Consider the following 20,302-nt stretch of genomic DNA (forward strand, 5'->3'; position numbering starts at 1 on the left):
AGCTCGATGATATGATGGTTTAGCCGCAATGCATGCTGGGATTTGGTGTTTATGCGATGTGAATTCCCAAAACATTTTTTTTAAATAATACTTTATTCCGAGTGTTCTTGCTTTTCTCTTTGAAAGTCATCACATAACGCCATTGTAATACACGGTTCGGCTGCATTAAATATTACATATCTGCCGTAGTTCTCTATTTATAGAGCCCTGCTGAGAGGACTTCTAGACAAACAGGAAGACCTGTCGCCAAAACTGAAAACGTGACGTGGATCCTAAATATATCAGCAATTAAACAACATAGAAGAAGAATATGGAGTGATGAAACCCTCTTCAATGGTCACACATGCAGAGCACACAGCACACACAGTGACATTTGTATCTACAGATAAATATTAAGCCTGACAAAGTACTTAACGTCTAATATTTTGCTTTCCTGCAATGTTAACTATGTTAGCACTTATTTGAACTGATATTTTACACATGTATTATACTCTTATAAGATGTATGTAGATAGTATAAGAAATGTGCAGAATGACAGTGTAATGGTGGAGGTAAACACACATATTGATAGATGTCTTGTGATGCACTGTTGAGGAACCTGCGACCCAAGTTTTTCATTCATTGCATAACTACACCGTTTGTAAATATGATGTCAATAAACCTTAGAAAATCTTGAAATCTTGAAAGGGATGTGCAAAATAGTCATTATATACAGTCTTTAATTAACTATTAGTAGAGAATAACGAGTAATGAATATACTTTATAGGGATCCTATTCATATCTAATAATACAAATAATACAATTCAATAACATGCTTTAACCACCAGGTGTCCCTTTCTATCAGCTGTGCACCGTTTTGGTGTAAATACAGCCTATCTACCGATTGGATCAAATATAAGAGTCAGCCGAATTAGTGTTGATACTGCGAAGAGACGTGTTGTGTGAAAAGAAATGTAAGATGTTGTTTAATTGTTGATATATTTATGATCCACGTCACGTTTTCAGTTTTGGCGGCAGTTCTTCCTGTTTGTCTAGAAGTCCTCTCATCAGGGCTTTATAAATAGAGAACTACGGCAGATATGTAATATTTAATGCAGCCGAACCGTGTATTACAATGCCGTTATGTGATGACTTTCAAAGAGAAAAGCAAGTGCACTCGAAATAAAGTATTATTTTATTTATATATCCCAGCATGCATTGCGGCTAAACCATCCAAATCATCGAGCTGAGGATCTTGCATTAATCTGTTTCCGGTTTCGTTTCTGATGGATGTATTTTGTTACACACACATTCCTTTACATTTAAATTGTAATTTACATTAAAGTATTTCGTGAGGCCTTCTAACATGTTTTTAAATATAACCACGGTTCTATTTGAAGAGTGTGTAAATTAACATGAACCGAAGCTGTTGCCTGGCAACTCAATCGCACAACATCACATCCGTTAATTCCACATCCACACCTATGATCCACACGCATGGATTAACATCGATTTAATTCATTCATGTAGCCTTTGTTTCTGCTAAAAGAGATGTCGACCAGCTGGGGCAACGAGAAAATTGGTGAAATCGAGTGACTATTAAAAAATAAATCATTATTATATTAATATTGACAATAACAACCGCCCGTCGGGGTAGCATTTGCTTGGCATTTCCGGGTATTTCTCCACTGGTTAACAATACTGTGTAACTTTCACGTTTGAAGGGAAAACATCGTGAGATCTTCCCCTCTCCCAGCGTGGTGAATCGTCACATGTTCACGTCTTGCCGTGATACCGGGTTGTAAAGATCACAGTGTTTCTGTGCTACATCCGGAAAATATAAAATAAAGCTTTAATTGTGTTGTTTTGGATGTATAAATACGAGTAACATGACTTGCTATTAAACAGTCCAAACTTTTCACAAACTATGATATTTACAGACCAAACCATTAATTCATAATAAAATAGATGTGAATGGTAGGCCTAGTTCCGACTTCACATTTTTTATAGTTTAATCATTTCTTTCTTGGCCCATGCTACACTCTTTTGCTGAGTTTCATTAAAAGTGTTTCTGTAATCCTACAGACAGACAAACCAAACTGAAAACACTGTCAGAATAATAAGAGTCATGAAACATTAAATATGATTCTGGATGTAATCACTATTTACAGCCTTAATGCATTCATACATTGAAAGATAAGATTTATCTTTGGAACAATGCAGTTCTTTGAAGCGTCTTTTATAATAACATGATACAGACTATGGGTCAGGGGTATTTCTGTAGATACACTGCTATCCAGTCACTTCAACATAATCAACACCGTGTCATTTAGCATCCATTGAAGCGACTTTACTCTTATGAAACAGAGCCATAACCCTCTGCCGGACCTCTTTGATCTGCAGGCCGTAGATCAGAGCGTTCAGGGCGGGCAGCACCACGTGTCCCATGACGGACGCCACCTTCCTGTGGGCCGCCAGCTGAGGGAAGCGGTGCATAATGATGATGATGAAGCCGGACACCAGCAGGATGGCGTAGACGGCCAGGTGAGTGGCGCAGGTCTGCAGCGCTTTGCTGTTCAGAGTCTTGTTCTTACTGCGCAGACACACCATGGCGATCCTCAGGTAGGTGAGCGTGACGCTGCCGATGGACGAGCCCAGCAGGACCACGGTGTATCCGAGGCCGTAGATGTTGTTGATGAGCACGCTCTCACAGGACAGCTTGAACAAGGAGGCATTATCGCAGAAGAAGTGGAGAATATTCCACCTGCAGCGAGACAGACGCACACTGAGGCCGATGAGGATCCCCACCATGAGGAGAGGGATCACCCACGCCCACACGGACAGAACCAGCACCATCCTGTGGGTCATGATGGTGGCGTAGCGCAGAGGATTGCAGATGGCCACGTAGCGATCGAACGCCATGATCATGAGCACGGTGTGAGAGGCGCTGGCGTGGAGGTGGACGCAGAAGGCCTGGACAACGCAGTCCATGTACCGGATGACCCGCTGCGAGTCCGGAGTCAGGAGGTCCCGCAGAACATGAGGGATGATGATGGTGGCCCCGAACACATCGTTGATGCTCATGTTGCACAGCAGGAGGTACATGGGCTGGTGGAGGCCGCTGCTCCTTAAGATCAGCACCACCAAGCCGATGTTGGACACCATGATGAAGATGTATATGATTAGGAGGAGGATGAAGCAAGGAATATAAGACTGGGAGGGGATATTGAACCCCTCTAGGATCAGGACATCTTTACCAAAAGTGCTGTTTTCCATAGCTCTCTATCCTGTAGCAATACAGACTTGTATATGTTAAAAGTTATATAGAGTTACAGTTGCAGAAAAAGACATGTACCTGAAGATCTTTAAAAAAAGTCTTAATAAAGTGAATACAATGATTCTAAATATGCCCACATCACATCGCAATGACTCGCTGTAAGTAAGACACATACATTGTGTTTTTTGCAGAAACAGAAGCACTTAACATATTAAGTCACCAAGTGTACAAAGTCAACATTTACATCAGTTCATTAAATGGTTGATTCACCTAGATTGAAGAAAGACCATTTTAAATGGTATTTCAATATTTGATGAAGTTAAACAATGAAGAGTTGTTCCTGAAGTTTGTTACTACAAAAGACACATGTTTGTAGAGTTATTGACAGTAACATAGACACTGGTTCTGCAAAGACAAAGTGTTAATCTTAAGCTCAACAAAGAACAGGTTTCAGATCAGATCAGGAAAAAAGTCCAATAACAACCTTGAAATGGGGAGAAAATGTGAAAGGAAACAGCAACAGAGGAGGGATCCCTCCGCTGATACATCCCTGTTGAATAGTTTTCAATGTCATTTTGCAATGCTATGAGAAACCAAGAAACACTTTACATTCTCCTATAATGCATTAAGTGATGGCAGAAACAAACACACCAACAAGACATGAGAATTGAAACTGTAGCTGGTTAAAATTGGAGTAAACCAACATTCGAAGGAAGCTTGAACACGGAGAAATCCTACAAGCTGCTACAGTGAATAAAGGATATGTGAATGTACATTCATTAAATAAGCACAATGTCTAACAGCAGCTGCTCAGACACAGTCCTGCCTCCACCTCCGACCAGAAGTGAAGACTTTTATTTGGTGCATCGCGCGTTGACAGGTCAATGGTAACTTGGCAACAATGACGCTTCATTATGTGTATCTAACGAAGGTTAATTCAAGATATTGGCAGGAAGGGTGGCTAAGACATAAATGACTAAATATCTTGGGGTTTGCTCGTGTGTTGACCAAGTAGCAACCTCCGGTTCTAATAAATAAAGCCAGCACTGCCTTGTGATCTTCAAATGGTCACTTTAGGGCTCTGAAAGAGAGATAATCCCCAAAGACCCCCATGTTAAAAGGCCCAACCCTATACAGCAGAAACAAACATGTTTGCAGCCTGGAGGAAGAAAAAAAAGGTTCTGGCCTATTTATATCAGCTATACCAAGGTTTACATTTTTATATCACTTACCTGTTTAATATAAATGTAATGATGAAACAAAAATATATTGTAATATATTGGTAAATATAATACAATATACTGGATCATACATTTCCATATTTGGGAAAGTAGTCCTTATATTTTTTAATATATTGCAATATATGCGTGGACCATGTATGGCTATATATCAATACATATCAAAAAAATATTGCAATGAAAACAAAACTGCACTATACATTTTTATATGTAACAGTTTTATTGAAACACTCATTTATCTTTCATGAGTTACACAAGTTTACATAAAGTTGAACAGATATTCATAAACAGTTATCTCACTTCGTTTTGTATAGTTACCCACTTTATATATGAACATATGTTTGATGGTATATATTAAAAAAGTACAAATACTCCATTGTCCATTGAATGATGGAAAATAATATACAGTTTATAAATATATACAGACACACACATGCATATATGCATGCATATATATGCATATATATCTAGATATATAATATAAATATGCATATATATGTGCATATATATATATATATATATATATACATTTTGAATTTGGAAATACCCCAGTACTGAGATATTATTGGAAATGAAATGAGAATCCATAAAACAGCTTGCGTCTGGATTCTGGTTACGGCCGACCGACTATTTGGAGTGGAATGCAGCCCATCCACGGCAGTAAGCCCAAACAGTAATCAAATGCGCCACTTCCGGCTGACAGTGGCTGACCTCCGTCTTCGCTAAACAAATATTTTGTATAACTCTCTAAAACGTGTTAACGTTCTCATTGGACAAAATGCGTGCCGGTGATCATCACCAATCAATTATCGGACATTTTCTGACTGGTGAAGATGATGAGCTGGTTAGGTAATGTAACCACAGTTAGTCTATGTGTTCTGATGTTAGTAACTATGTAGGCTAACATGAGTTAGGCTATGTGTTGTGGACTAATGCATTCAAGTTAGTTCACATTTGAGTTGTTATTGCCCCTGCTGACAATTGTGTGGATAATATGTAACCTACAGTCAATGGAATCTCACATTTTGCTCTCCAATGTATGTTATGTTAATGTTGACCCATAATACTATAACTATATATTTTAGAGGAGCATTGTTGAAATTCAAGGATGCTCATAAGTGTACGTGGTACCAGAGCACCCTAGGTAGAAGGTCCATGATCGATTTCGTTATCGTATCATCGGACCTGAAGCCGTATGTTTTGGACACTCGGGTAAAGAGAGGGGCGGAGTTGTCAACTGATCACCATCTGGTGGTGAGTTGGGTCGAGTGACGGGGGAAGCCTCTGGATAGACCTGGTAAGCCCAAACGTGTAGTTCGGGTGAACTGGGAACGTCTGGAGGAGGCCCAAGTTCAGGAGGCCTTCAACTCACACCTCCGGCTGAGCTTTTCGGGCATTCCTGTGGAGGTTGGGGACATTGAACCAGAGTGGTCGGTGTTCAAAGCCTCTATTGCCGAAGCCGCGGTGGAGAGCTGTGGTCTCAAGGTCCTAGGTGTCTCAAGGGGCGGGAACCCTCGAACCTCCTGGTGGACACCGGTGGTCAGGGAAGCCGTCCGACTGAAGAAGGAGGCCTTCAGGGATTTGTTATCCCGGGGGACTCCTGAGGCAGTTGCAAGGTACCGACAGGCCCGAAGGGCAGCAGCCTCAGCCGTGGCCGAGGCAAAGCAGCGGGTGTGGGAGAAGTTTGGAGAAGACATAGAAAAGGACTTTCGGGTGGCACCAAAGTGGTTCTGGAAAACTGTCCGACACCACAGGAGGGGGAAGCAGGGAACCATCCAAGCTGTGTACAGTAAGGATGGGACGTTGTTGACCTCAACTGATGGAGTGTTAGGGCGTTGGAAGGAGCACTTTGAGGAACTCCTGAACCCAACAACTCCGCCCTCTATGTTAGAGGCAGAGCTGGAGTATGACGGGGGATCGACACCAATCTCCCGGGGGGAGGTCACTGAGGTCGTCAAACAACTCCACAGTGGCAAAGCCCCGGGGGTTGGATGAGATCCGCCCAGAAATGCTGAACGCTCTGGGTGTTGAGGGACTGTCATGGTTGACACGTCTCATCAACGTTGCGTGGAAGTCGGAAACAGTACCGAAGGAGTGGCAGACCGGGTTGGTGGTTCCCCTTTTTAAAAAGGGGGATCAGAGGGTGTGTGCCAATTACAGAGGCATCACACTACTCAGCCTCCCCGGGAAAGTTTAGTCTAAGGTACTCGAAAGGAGGGTCAGGCCGATTGTCGAACCTCAGATTGAGGAGGAACAATGCGGATTCCGTCCTGGTCGTGGAACGACGGATCGGCTTTTTACTCTCGCAAGGATCCTGGAGGGGGCCTGGGAGTACGCTTATCCGGTCTACATGTGTTTTGTAGACTTGGAGAAGGCGTATGACCGGGTTCCCAGGGAGTCACTGTGGGAGGTGCTGCGGGAGTATGGGGTGAGGGGGTCTCTACTCAGGGCCATCCAATCTCTGTACTCCCAAAGCAAGAGCTGTGTCCGGGTCCTCGGCAGTAAGTCGGACCCATTTCCGGTGAGGGTTGGCCTCCGCCAGGGCTGCGCTTTGTCACCAATCCTGTTTGTAATATACATGGATCGGATTTCGAGGCGTAGTCGTGGGGGGGGGGGGTCTGCAGTTCGGTGGACTAAGGATTGCACCACTGCTTGTTGCAGATGATGTGGTTCTGATGGCTTCATCAGTCTGCGACCTTCAGCACTCACTGGATCGGTTCGCAACCGAGTGTGAAGCGGCAGGGATGAGGATCAGCACCTCCAAATCTGAGGCCATGGTTCTCAGCAGGAAACCAATGGACTGTCCACTCCAAGTAGGGAATGAGTCCTTACCCCAATTGAAGGAGTTCAAGTATCTCGGGGTCTTGTTTTCGAGTGAGGGAACAATGGAGCGTGAGATGGGTCGGAGAATCGGAGCAGCGGGAGCGGTACTGCAGTCGCTTTACCGCACCGTTGTGACGAAAAGGGAGCTGAGCCAGAAGGCAAAGCTCTCTGTCTACCGGGCCATTTTCGTTCCTACCCTCACCTATGGTCATGAAGGATGGGTCATGACCGAAAGAACGAGATTGCTAGTACAAGCGGCCGAGATGGGTTTTCTCCGCAGGGTGGCTGGTGTCTCCCTTAGGGATAAGGTGAGAAGTTCGGTCATCCGGGAGGGACTCGGAGTTGAACCGCTCCTCCTTCGTATCGAAAGGAGCCAGTTGAGGTGGTTCGGGCACCTAGTTAGGATGCCACCTGGGCGCCTCCCTAGGGAGGTGTTCCAGGCACGTCCAGCTGGAAGGAGACCGAGGGGTAGACCTAGAACCAGGTGGAGGGATTATATCTCTTATCTGGCCTGGGAGCACCTTGGGACCCCCCAGTCAGAGCTGGTTGATGTGGCCAGGGAAAAGAAAGTTTGGGGCTCTCTGCTGGAACTGCTACCTCCGCGACCCGACCACGGATAAGCGGGAGAAGATGGATGGATGGATTGTGCCAACGATCGAGAATTATCAACGGGGGGGGGGGGGTTGAGGAGCTTGACGCTTGTGAACTATCAGCAGGAGGGCGGGGGAGCCTCGCTGCGGGGAAGCAGTGTGTGGACCTGTCAGCACAACTTACATGATGCCGAATTGAACAAACACATTTAAATAATTGGTTTAAACGGCATAATAATAAGGACGATCGTCCGTTCTGTGATTCTCCAGAGCACACATGTTATGATATTAGGGTCATGCAGAGTGAGATGAGATCGCTGTCCCTTTAAGAGAGAGAGAGAGAGAGAGAGAGAGAGAGAGAGAGAGAGAGAGAGAGAGAGAGAGAGAGAGAGAGAGAGAGAGAGAGAGAGGGGTATGGCTTGTGCATCTGTTTTTGTGGATGGTAGAGCGACAGTGAGAGAACGTGTGTATGTTTCTGGAAGTGAAACGAGGCAGCAGAAAAACTGAGGCCTCTCTCCAGTCATTTAAGCTAAAGTGGGTTATTGAACCTGAAGCTTGTTGCTTCTGCTCTCCTCGACTACGGTCTGGGAGCCGACAGGAAAGTTCAACACACAGATGGCCAGTCCGCCCCTTTGTCGGACAACATGAAACACTCTTTAATTTACTGCAACAACATGTCGGGAAACCCCCTCAAGGGGGCCCCATGCATAGCGCGCCAAAACGGATTCTTAATTTCAGTTTCGTTGCTCCGCTCCGGGGGTGGGGGGGGGGAACTTTACTGGCATTGATCCGGACCATTGACCTTGTATAAAATTCACAAGTGGACCTTTAATAAAAAGTTTGAGTACCCCTGATCTACAGTATGCCAAAGCATATGTATCTTCAGTCTGGGCCAACATTGTGGACGTAATGGCAATGCCTTACCTAGAACTAGAACTACATTAAAAAAAAGTGATTCCACAAATAAGAAAAACATCTAGGGTTTGCACTGCTTACTCTGGAGAACATTTCAATCAGGAGAGATGTGATGTATGGAATACATGTTTATTATCGGGTCACATTATATAAATGAAACATAATGATGACAGCTATAACAAGTGAAGGAAATGGTGTTTGGCGATTAGGCCCAGGTTTTGTAGGATGTCATTCGGGAAGGGAAGAACCGTTTCCGATGAACCCCCAAAAGGAGTGAAAGTATGGAGTACTGAACGTGATGAAATCTTACCTTGTGCGATGCAGTGGAAGTCTGTGGATGAAATGAGACGTTAATACATGTGGGGATTTAGACATACTGATGCCTCCTAGGCATCCATCCTGGACGTACAGGACTTCCCGGACGTACGGGGCATCCCGGACGAACGGGGCATCCCGGACGTACGGGGCATCCCGGACGAACGGGGCATCCCGGACGAACGGGGCATCCCGGACGAACGGGGCATCCCGGACGTACAGGACTTCCCGGACGTAAGGGGCATCCCGGACGTACGGGGCATCCCGGACGAACGGGGCATCCCGGACGAACGGGGCATCCCGGACGAACGGGGCATCCCGGACGTACGGGGCATCCCGGACGTACGGGGCAACCTGACTTCGCAGGGACACATTTTATACAGACCCGAAGGTTACAACCTGGACGTACAGGGTTAGACATACAATACGAAGTGATAGGTCTTCCTGCCTGAACTTGCGCTGAGCTTCATAAATTGTATGTCTTAGAATAGTACATTGTGTGAACTCAGAATGAGTTACAATAATAATAATAATAATAATAATAATAATCTTTATTTGTATAGCACCTTTCATACAACAAGTGCGGTCCATCGTGCTTCACATAGACATTTCACAGAACATCACACAGAACACAGATACCAGTAAAATGCATAAAAACAAACTAAAAATGTCAGAGAGTAGATTTCAGAGTTATACGGTTAATGGTCCGTCCTTACTCAACATGTCACAATATTTGTCAGTCTTTTGAATTGGCAGGGGAATGTTGTTTTGTTACTGTGACTAGTGTTGCATGCGCCCACTTCCCAGCCCTCCCATCCCCCTGGTCTCTTTGTAAAAGGTGCAGTATGATTCAGACATGAAGACAGACAATCGTCTCTCCTTCTTACAGGTGAGTGTCATTGTTTAAAATGCAAGACCTTGTTTGAAATGCTTACATCTATAAATGAGCTAATCTGTAGTCACTTTGCTGCTCTTCATAGAATCAGATGGAAAGATGAATCCTGTTAATGTGTGATATTTAATATGTGGCTTTTCCAAGGTTATGATAACTTTATTTTTTAAATTAGAAGTTTTTTGTCACTTCTTTCTTTGAATATCTTATAATAGATCCTAATCTGTATAACAACATCATTCTAATATTATATATTCACAAATAAAACTGAGATGTAGTCATCAAGAATGCATTTTAATCATAACCAAACTGTTAAATGGCTCTAATTTACTCTGTACAACATTTATCAGGGTTATTATAATATCATTACATTACATTGCATTTAGCTGACACTTTTATCCAAAGAGACTTACAATAAGTACATTCGACCAGGAAGATACAACCTTGAATAAAACAGAATCATATAAGTTCATCAGGTTTCATAGAGCCAAACATTTCAAGTGCTACTCAACTGGCTTTAGATAAGCCAGCCCTTTATTAGTATAGAAGTGCTTTGTTAGTAATTCTATCGAGTCACCGATATCACCTAGCATATGGGCAACATCATCTCACTGAATGTATTGTTTTTTATAAGCTTGATTGCTAAATGTAAAACAGAGACGTACTAATCTCTGTCTACTCTCTTTTTCTGGATGATAGCAGAGGCATTACACAAAAAGAAAACAGACTTATAAAACTATGATTCTTGCAGACGTGATGTTTCTCAATTGGGTAAAATGATACGAAGGACAAAGGGAATAATGGCGTGTGGGGGCTGGGGGCTGTGAAGATGACTGCCGAAGTGTCCTTCGCCTCACTGAGGGGGGATTTGCAGAGTATTTGGCCCTTTTTACCCTCCAGCAGCCTTTATGACAAGAAGATAGAAAGTAAAGTTGTACTAAAAGTAAGATTTACAAACCTGAACCTAGATATGGGTATCATTTCATGTTTATTTGTTTACTAAATTGTATACATAGTACACGCCAAACTAAAATCAGACTGTTCATTAAGCATCATTTTCCTAACACAGTCCCTGTGGTGTTCATTACAATCTATTACAAGTTAGCTTGGACATCTGCTCCCTGCTCACTTTGCTTGCACTGAGAATTACACACAATTCTGCTCATTCCAGTCATATGTCTTCTGCTGTGTGATCATCTGTAATGAGCAATGCATGAATCCAGACCAGTGAAACTGATTTGCTGGTATGAGCTGAAATGAAACTTTTATAAATATAACACATGCAGGTTTCATTGTCCTCCTTGAGAAAGTGTGACTGGTTCCAATTCAACAGACCTGATAGCTAATGTGGATAATTCCATGCACGTTAAGCTAATCAATAACTTCCCTCTGTCAGAGCATTTCTTGGTTATGTAGACACAGGCAAAAAGGGGAATACATATCGTTCTCCTCATTATATCAACATCTGGGATGAAAATAACATCTGTCTTTTCTTTCTTTTTTTCCCTTTTGTTTTTATTGAGTCAGGCACAAAGAGTTTACATTTATACAGTCAATACTTTTCCATTTCCCCCCTCCCCTCCCGGTCCTAGCTAGTAAAGTAAAGTAAATACATAGATACATATATAGGTACAAATAAACTAATGTAAATAATAATGTAAAAACAATTAATAGATATGGAAATAAAGATGAATAACAATAATACATGTACCCATATACACATACACACATATATATATATATATACATACACACATACATACATATACATGTATATAAAGACAGAAAGAAAAAACATACATTCATAGTTCCCCCCTTTCTTCTTAATCTAGCGTCTTAAGTTCGGCTATGTAGGCTATCATAGAGCCCCAGACAGATTCAAATAGTTTTGAGGAGCCCCTCTTTAACCTGTTCAACCCTGAGCCTGTTTTTCAGGTTTCAGGCTCGAAAATGACATTCCCAGAACAAATGACCATATCTTCTTTTATAAAAGGGTTAAATGAATCATCTTTTTTCTCAAAGTAATGATAAACCTGTGAGTTGGATGTAGAAAAGTCAGATTCAATATAGAGGTTTTTTATTTTAAAGAAAATTCAGATTGAACATGTTAAAAAACAGTAAATTATAGTGTCCGTCCAAAATATATGTTGTACTTATAGTGAAAACTAACCTTGGATGATGGGTTAGTAGACTAAAAGCTTTAGGAATCCAAAGTATAACATATAATAAGTACCCTGTATCAAGATTGATGCAAAACAAGTGATATTTGACCTTTTTAGACAGATTTAGCAAATAAACCCTCTTCTGGGGCCATTTGTGTGGATTTTTCATATCTCTGGCTCCCCCTGCTGGATTTTGAAATGTGACATCTCTTTCTAACCGTCAGAGCCAATGGAATCGAGGGGAACTCCCACATACTCCTTATTTGGTCATGTGTGTGTGTGAGACTGCCGCATAGCAAAGACCGGAAGCAGCAGCGACTCTGGTGGCTACCATTAGCAGCTAACTTTTGCTCTCCGATATTTACATAAAAATTGAATTATGGATTATAAATGAAAAAAATGATTACACAGACACATTATCAACCTATGGGTTAACCGATTCAGCCGCGTTTTTTCTCGTTTTAATGCCATTGAACACTTCTTTTGATCAGATTGACAGCTACGGTGAGACGATCTCCCGTAAATGCTCCTTAAAGGTACGTGTTGTGATGTCTGTCTTTGCTTCCCCTGTCGCGAGTTCAGATCACTCAGTGATGATACTATATACCTAAATAATCAGTGGAACCTCAGCTTTAATCGGATATCTTATATGTGCAGCTACGATAAGTAATAAGGGTACTTTTATCTTGAGTTATGTGCCAAATGCGTTAGCATCTTTTGCGTAATTTCGATGCTTCTTATGAGACTTTTGTTTTGTTTTGGTAAAAATGGTTTATATCGTCAGTTAGCTGAGATTATTTCCGTTAATCTGGTAAAACAAATTAATAGGTTCTTAAATATTAAGATCCCCTGAGACACAGTGTCGTGAAGAAAAAAAAGTAAAGTACCCGCCGGCGGGGTCCTTGGGGCTTAAAAGATTAATATTTCATCTTCTCCAATTTCAAGTACATCATTAGATCTTTGAGCCATAGAGATGCTTTAGGTGGTATCGAAGATTTCCATTCTAGGAGTATTCTTCTACGTTCTAAAATAGATGCAAAGGCTATACTGTCCTCAGCCTTCCTCCTCATCATTTGGTGGCCATGTAGTACTCCAAAAATGGCAATTTCTGCACATGGTCTCAATACCACGTCCAAGGCCTGGTGTTTGAAAATGCTTGTCCAGTATCCTTGTAGGCGAGGACAAGACCACAGTCCGGCAGTGGCTCAGTCAGTAGGGGATTGGACTGTGAGTGGTGCCCTTGAGCAAGGCACCGGACATGCCCCTTCCCCCCTCACCCCCATTGCTCCCCGGGCGCTGTGCAATAGCTGCCCACTGCTCCTACTACTAGACTCCTGGTACTAGGATGGGTTAAAAGCAGAGAACACATTTCACTGTGTGCTGTGTGCTGTGTGCTCTGCATGTGTGACCATTAAAGAGGGTTTCATCCCTCCCGATATAAAACAAAAACATATGAGTTATGATAGCTGGTGACGTGTGACATCTGTTACAGGTATCCGTGACATTAGGGTATATTTTAAACCACAACCCATCAGAGACTGCACCGACCTCACCACCTTCAAAACACTCACACAAAATCACCTCTTCAATCTGGCTTTTAATGTGTGATTATTTTTGTATTATTTGACTTTAACTTTAACTATATATTTATTTGTTGTTCCTTTCTTTTCACTATATCTGTAAAGAGTCTTTGAGCACCTGTAAAAGCGTTAACAAAATAAATCTATTATTTCTTTTTTCTTTCTAAACAAACCACAGAGATGGCATTTTAGATTAGGCAACTCCACTAAAACAAGGTCTTTTTAAGTCCACAGACTTTAGTGATTCCTTCATCAAACTAAAATGTACTTAGAGATTAACTAATGAGAAGTAACCATGGAGCAGCAATTGGGTCATAAACACAATTCTGGGTGGTTCGTCAAATCTTTTGCTGTTAATGTACCATACGACAGTGTAGGCAAACTGTGATGAAATGTCTCACTTAATCTGCAAAATCTGACTGAAACAATCATTTCTCACATCTGTATCTATGTGTTTTAACAGGTTTGATTAGACCATGGATAACGGCAGCTTGGAATTGTTCGAAAAGGCTAACACGTCTCTTCAGATTGAACTTCAATCCTGTGCTACATTTAGGAACCAGGCTTCTCGCGTTTTTCTGTATGCCTTCCTCTCTGTTGGCATTGTGTGCACAGTGGTGGGAAACTTTCTGGTGGTCTTGTCCATTGCCTACTTCAAGCAGCTGCAGTCCCCCACAAACTCCTTCGTCATGTCCCTGGCAGTGGCTGACTGCCTTGTTGGCCTGGTAGTGATGCCTTATAGTATGATTCGGACGGTGGAGGGATGCTGGTACTTTGGTGACCTTTTTTGTAAGCTTCACTCTAGCCTTGATGTCATGCTCTGCACTGCCTCCATATTCCATCTCAGCTGCATTGCATATGACCGCTACTACGCTGTCTGCAACCCACTAGTTTACTCTTTCAAAATGTCCTACAATCGGGTAGCTCTCCTTATTTGTGTATGTTGGGCTGTTCCCATGCTCATCTACTTTTGCTCCACAATGCTAGATCTTAATGCGGCAGGTGTGGACATCCTGATCCCTGAAGATGTATGCGTGTTCCTGGTCAGTCGTATTTATGCTGTCATGGGTTCCTTGTTAGCCTTTTACTTGCCAATGGCTATCATGCTAATGGCTTATTGGAAGATCTTCAAAGCTGCCAAGCAGCAGGCCAGGCAGATCAGCGCCATGGAAAGCCAAATGGCTTCTGGAGTCGGAAAGGATTCAAGCAAGAAAAAGAGACTCAGAAACACTATGAAGAGGGAAAGAAAGGCAGCAAAAACGTTGGGTATCATCATGGGAGTATTCCTAATCTTCTGGATGCCCTTCTTTACAGTCAACATTGTGGACCCTTTTATTGAATACAGCACGGAGGTGGTTGTCTGGGATATATTTTTGTGGCTAGGATATATCAACTCCTCTTTAAATCCCTTCCTATATGGTTTCTTCAACCGTTCCTTCCGTAGGGCATTCCTCATGTTCATTGGCTGCAGGGTATGCCTGCCTGGATCCTCCCCTGGGATGGATCTGTCACACACTAGGAAAGACCCAAATGAACGTGTAGATCAACAATGAATTTAAAGAAAGTGTCTGTATATTTTGTTTTGCCTTTTGCAAATCAAGGGCAATATTAAGAGTGCTTCAACTGCAAATGTTTTTCAACTTCTAGAAAAACATGTTTAAAATCAGAATAAATGTAATACAATAACAAATAATAGTGACGTGGGTCTGCCTCCAACCACCCCTAAATAAGGATTGTTTTAAATCACCTGTTTTTATTTCATGTAGAGGAAGTGTGCTCTGTGGTAACAACATTTTGATGTTCTAACTTTTGTTTTGCGTCTGTCACAAAGGATTTTCCTATTTCCACTTCTAAGTATTATAACCTTATTTTTGCAATAAATGTGTTATATATTTTAATTCAACCAGAAGTTTGAACTGAAGGAACAATTTGAAAAGATCTATCCTCGACCTGCCAGTCACCTTCCACTGTTTATGTCTGGGTCTAGGATATGAAAGGCTCTATCTTGAAGTTGAATCATTCATGTGTGTATTGCGACAATCAAAGCGGTGGTATGTAATAAGAAGAGAAGAGAAGCTTTGAATGGAATCAGATAAGTCTAGCCAGGGACGTGCACAGACATTTTGAGGGCTATTGCTCTAAACTGGAAAAAGGGCCAACCCCCAAAAAAAATATAAGACCAAAACGATTATTACATTAACTAAAGGCAACTATTTGCATTTGGTGACTTGATTTTGAAAATGAAAACCACGGAATTCTTTTGTTTGCGGTCCATATCTCATTAAACTATCTATTGTTAGAAACTATTAAAGAAAAAATGGGGACAATTCTGTTCTAATGTCGTTTGACCTTTGTAACTGTTGTGCAGACATTCTGATAAAATAGCAGGGCTTCTAACTAATTACCTTAAATAAAATCACTAATTAATGAAACTAGTTCAATACGAGTTATTCTTATTCTTATCATTCGTTATGAGCGCTGTAACGGTAAGGTATCTAATTACTTATTTATTTAGTATTCCATAACTTAATAACAGAGATGCTCAAACTAAAGTGGTAGAGACATGGACGAAATCCTACAATGAAGCGGGACAGTGAACTGCTCACCCGTGAGAGGGCGATCAAGATAAAAGAGCGAGCGGCCCCGTTGAGGGAGTTTACCATGGATGTTTAATAGGAGTTTACGGAGCAGATGAAAAGACACAGAAAGACAGAAGCACAATAACAAGTATATGTCGGTGTTTTTTTGTAAATTACCGACGGTGTCAAGAGGAAGTAAAGTCCCTCCCATGAGAAAACTCAAAATCCATTTCCCCAAATCCGACACTAGAGGTGGTCTTAACGCACCGGCACCAATACAGTAGCCTATAATACATATTATATATATAATATGTAACATGCAGTGCTTGAATTGGGCCGGTACTCACCGGTACGCAGTACCGGCACTTTTGATTTGTACCCATGTGGTACCGGCATTTTTACTCAGCCGCCAGCGGCACGTCATGACGGCCCGGACTGGCCATCGGGAGGACCGGGAGGTTTCCCGATGGCCTGGCCTGCTAAGTGGCCTGCTGGCCTGAGAATTTTTTTTTTTATATGTATTGTGAACGCAACGCTGCGCAAATGTGGGTCTGACTCTGCCTCACAGAGGGTGACTGGCTGTCTACATGACGTGGCCTGCCAACATTGCCACTTTCATACAGATCATACTAATTACCTCGATTGGTCTCTGTGTGTCATTCTAGCTCGGGAGGGTGTGTGTTATTGTATGTGTGGCGCGAGCGAGAAAGCGCGCACACCGGTTATGTGTATTGTTGTTCGCATCTGGTGCTAGCTAGCTGCGCTAACGGATAGAAGGAGCTGTTTCAACAACAAGGTGGAGGAGAGTCCTTTGCTGTCAGACTGAGAGGCTGATAACTACAGCTCAGGTGAGGCAAATGACTCTCTGAGTCTTTAGATAGTTAACTTAGTTTAAGTTATCTCAGTGGGTCTCACACGGTTCGGTCACCATTTATGTAAACACATATTTCCATTTAAGGGGGTAGTGATTAGTAAAATATGCATGAATAATAAAAAAATAACAAAGTTAACTAGGTGATAAAAGATAAGATAAACTTGTTGAGAGCTAAAACTAGTCTTTGCTGTTGCCTCGAAGAGGAGCAGGGGGGAGAGGAGGGAGACAGGAGAGGCCGATTCAGGAGCCCAGACACACTCACAACTATAAATGAACCAAAAACAAATAAATAAACAAGTTTCAATGTTTTTTCATATTGGATATGGTATGTTATTGGTTATGGCCATGATTTTATGATTATTGAAATGTATACAGTTCTGTTTCATATGGGTGTAGTCTCTTTATTTCCCCCTCAAAATGAGAGATTCATTATTTAAGTCCAACATTTAAAACAAATCTTACCGGGGATTTAACGGTCGAAGTGCGTTCGACCAACAAGATACAAACTTGAAGAAAACAGAATCATATAAGTTCATCAGGTTTCATAGAGCCAAACATTTCAAGTGCTGCTCAACTGGCTTTAGATAAGCCAGCCCTTTATTAGTATATCAGTGCTTTGTTAGTAATTATATCGCTCAAAGTGGAGTCCAAAGAGATAAGATATACTTTATTGATCCAAACATTTGCGTTACATCAGCATGTGTAACAGTTGTAAATATGCAGTGGTGTTTATTTGTAAATCATTTAGTATAATCACACAAATTCTGTGTTTTATATTTAATAATTCTGTGTTCTTTATTTATTGATTGTTCAATACCTGACAAGGTCGGAGATGAAAAACCTGGGTCGCAGGTTCCTCAAGAACAACAAGAAAATTGGCAAAATCAAGTGTGACTATTAAAAAATAAATGATTATTATATTAATATTGACAATAACAACCGACCGTCGGGGAGCGTTCTCATGGCGTCTATTATCAACGCTAGGAGGTCTATGAAGCTCTATGGGAGGCCCTGCCCGTTGAAAACTGACTTCCAAAGGGTACCCTGTACGTAATAGAGTGACGGAGAGGGGCCCTGACCGTCCGTCAATATGTGACGGGTTGGGAGTGAGAACGTGTTGGTTTCCCGCAACGAGACACTACAATACTAAAAAATCACATTTTTTATAGTTTATTAATTTCTTTCTTGGCCCATGCTACACTCTTTTGCTGAGTTTCATTTAAAGTGTTTCTGTAATCCTACAGACAGACAAACCAAACTGAAAACACTGTCAGAGTAATAAGAGTCATGAAACAATCCATAAAAACCAAGTTCATAAGATTTTATTTAAATATTTTTCTGGATGTAATCACTATTTAGAGCCTTAATGCATTCATACATTGAAAGATAAGATGTATCTTTGGAACAATGCAGTTCTTTGAAGCGTCTTTTATAATAACATGATACAGACTATGGGTCAGGGGTATTTCTGTAGATACACTGCTATCCAGTCACTTCAACATAATCAACACCGTGTCATTTAGCATCCATTGAAGCAACTTTACTCTTATGAAACAGAGCCATAACCCTCTGCCGGACCTCTTTGATCTGCAGGCCGTAGATCAGAGCGTTCAAGGCGGGCAGCACCACGTGTAGCATGACCGACGCCACCTTCCTGTGGGACGCCAGCTGAGGGAAGCGGTGCATAATGATGATGATGAAGCCGGACACCAGCAGGATGGCGTAGACGGCCAGGTGAGTGGCGCAGGTCTGCAGCGCTTTGCTGTTCAGAGTCTTGTTCTTACTGCGCAGACACACCATGGTGATCCTCAGGTAGGTGAGCGTGACGCTGCAGATGGACGAGCCCAGCAGGACCACGGTGTATCCGAGGCCGTAGATGTTGTTGATGAGCACGCTCTCACAGGACAGCTTGAACAAGGAGGCATTATTGCAGGAGAAGTGGACAATATTCCACCTGCAGCGAGACAGACGCACACTGAGGCCGATGAGGATCCCCACCATAGGGAGAGGGATCACCCACGCCCACACGGACAGAACCAGCACCATCCTGTGGGTCATGATGGTGGCGTAGCGCAGAGGATTGCAGATGGCCACGTAGCGATCAAACGCCATGATCATGAGCACGGTGTGAGAGGCGCTGGAGTGGAGGTGGACGCAGAAGGCCTGGACAACGCAGTCCATGTACCGGATGACCCGCTGCGAGTCCGGAGTCAGGAGGTCCCGCAGAACATGAGGGATGATGATGGTGGCCCCGAACACATCGTTGATGCTCATGTTGCACAGCAGGAGGTACATGGGCTGGTGGAGGCCGCTGCTCCTTAAGATCAGCACCACCAAGCCGATGTTGGACACCATGATGAAGATGTATACGATTAGGAGGAGGATGAAGCAAGGAATATAAGACTGGGAGGGGATATTGAACCCCTCTAGGATCAGGACATCTTTACCAAAAGTGCTGTTTTCCATAGCTCTCTATCCTGTAGCAATACAGACTTTTATATGTTAAAGACACATAGCTGAAGATCTTTAAAAAAAGTCTTAATAAAGTGAATACAATGATTCTAAATATGCCCACATCACATCGCAACGACTCGCTGTAAATAAGACGCATACATTGTGTTTTTTTGCAGAAACAGAAGCACTTAACATATTAAGTCACCAAGTGTACAAAGTCAACATTTACATCAGTTCATTAAATGGTTGATTCACCTAAATTGAAAAAAGACCATTTTAAATGGTATTTCAATATTTGATGAAGTTATACAATGAAGAGTTGTTCCTGAAGGTCGTTTCTACAATAGACAGATGCTTGCAGAGTTATTGACAGTAACATAGGCACTGGTTCTGCAAAGACAAAGTGTTAATTTTAAGCTCAACAAAGAACAGGTTTCAGATCAGATCAGGAAAAAAGTCCAATAACAACCTTGAAATGGGGAGAACATGTGAAAGGAAACAGCAAAAGAGGAGGGATCCCTCCGCTGATACATCCCTGTTGAATAGTTTTCAATGTCATTTTGCAATGCTATGAGAAACCAAGAAACACTTTACATTCTCCTATAATGCATTAAGTGATGGCAG

The 20,302-nt window shown here is 42.3% G+C and overlaps 3 protein-coding genes across 3 annotated transcripts; 1 reads left to right on the forward strand and 2 right to left on the reverse strand.

Annotated features, from left to right (window-relative positions):
* Positions 1–2,304: 2,304 nt before the first annotated feature.
* LOC307018400 (olfactory receptor 5B17-like) lies at positions 2,305–3,255 on the reverse strand (the record flags this gene model as incomplete). The annotated part of the gene is made up of 1 exon (XM_079648631.1): positions 2,305–3,255. One exon carries the CDS (start codon positions 3,253–3,255, stop codon positions 2,305–2,307), a length of 951 nt encoding a protein of 316 aa, XP_079504757.1.
* Positions 3,256–14,247: 10,992 nt separating this feature from the next.
* Positions 14,248–15,324, forward strand: LOC307017672 (5-hydroxytryptamine receptor 4-like; the record flags this gene model as incomplete). Its single annotated transcript, XM_079647361.1, has 1 exon — positions 14,248–15,324. The coding sequence occupies one exon, from the start codon at positions 14,248–14,250 to the stop codon at positions 15,322–15,324; it is 1,077 nt and encodes a 358-aa protein (XP_079503487.1).
* Positions 15,325–18,739: 3,415 nt separating this feature from the next.
* LOC307018401 (olfactory receptor 5B17-like) lies at positions 18,740–19,690 on the reverse strand (the record flags this gene model as incomplete). The annotated part of the gene is made up of 1 exon (XM_079648632.1): positions 18,740–19,690. One exon carries the CDS (start codon positions 19,688–19,690, stop codon positions 18,740–18,742), a length of 951 nt encoding a protein of 316 aa, XP_079504758.1.
* Positions 19,691–20,302: the final 612 nt, after the last annotated feature.

Source organism: Notothenia rossii (assembly GCF_949606895.1).
Source record: "Notothenia rossii genome assembly, chromosome: 9".
NCBI lineage: Eukaryota > Metazoa > Chordata > Actinopteri > Perciformes > Nototheniidae > Notothenia > Notothenia rossii.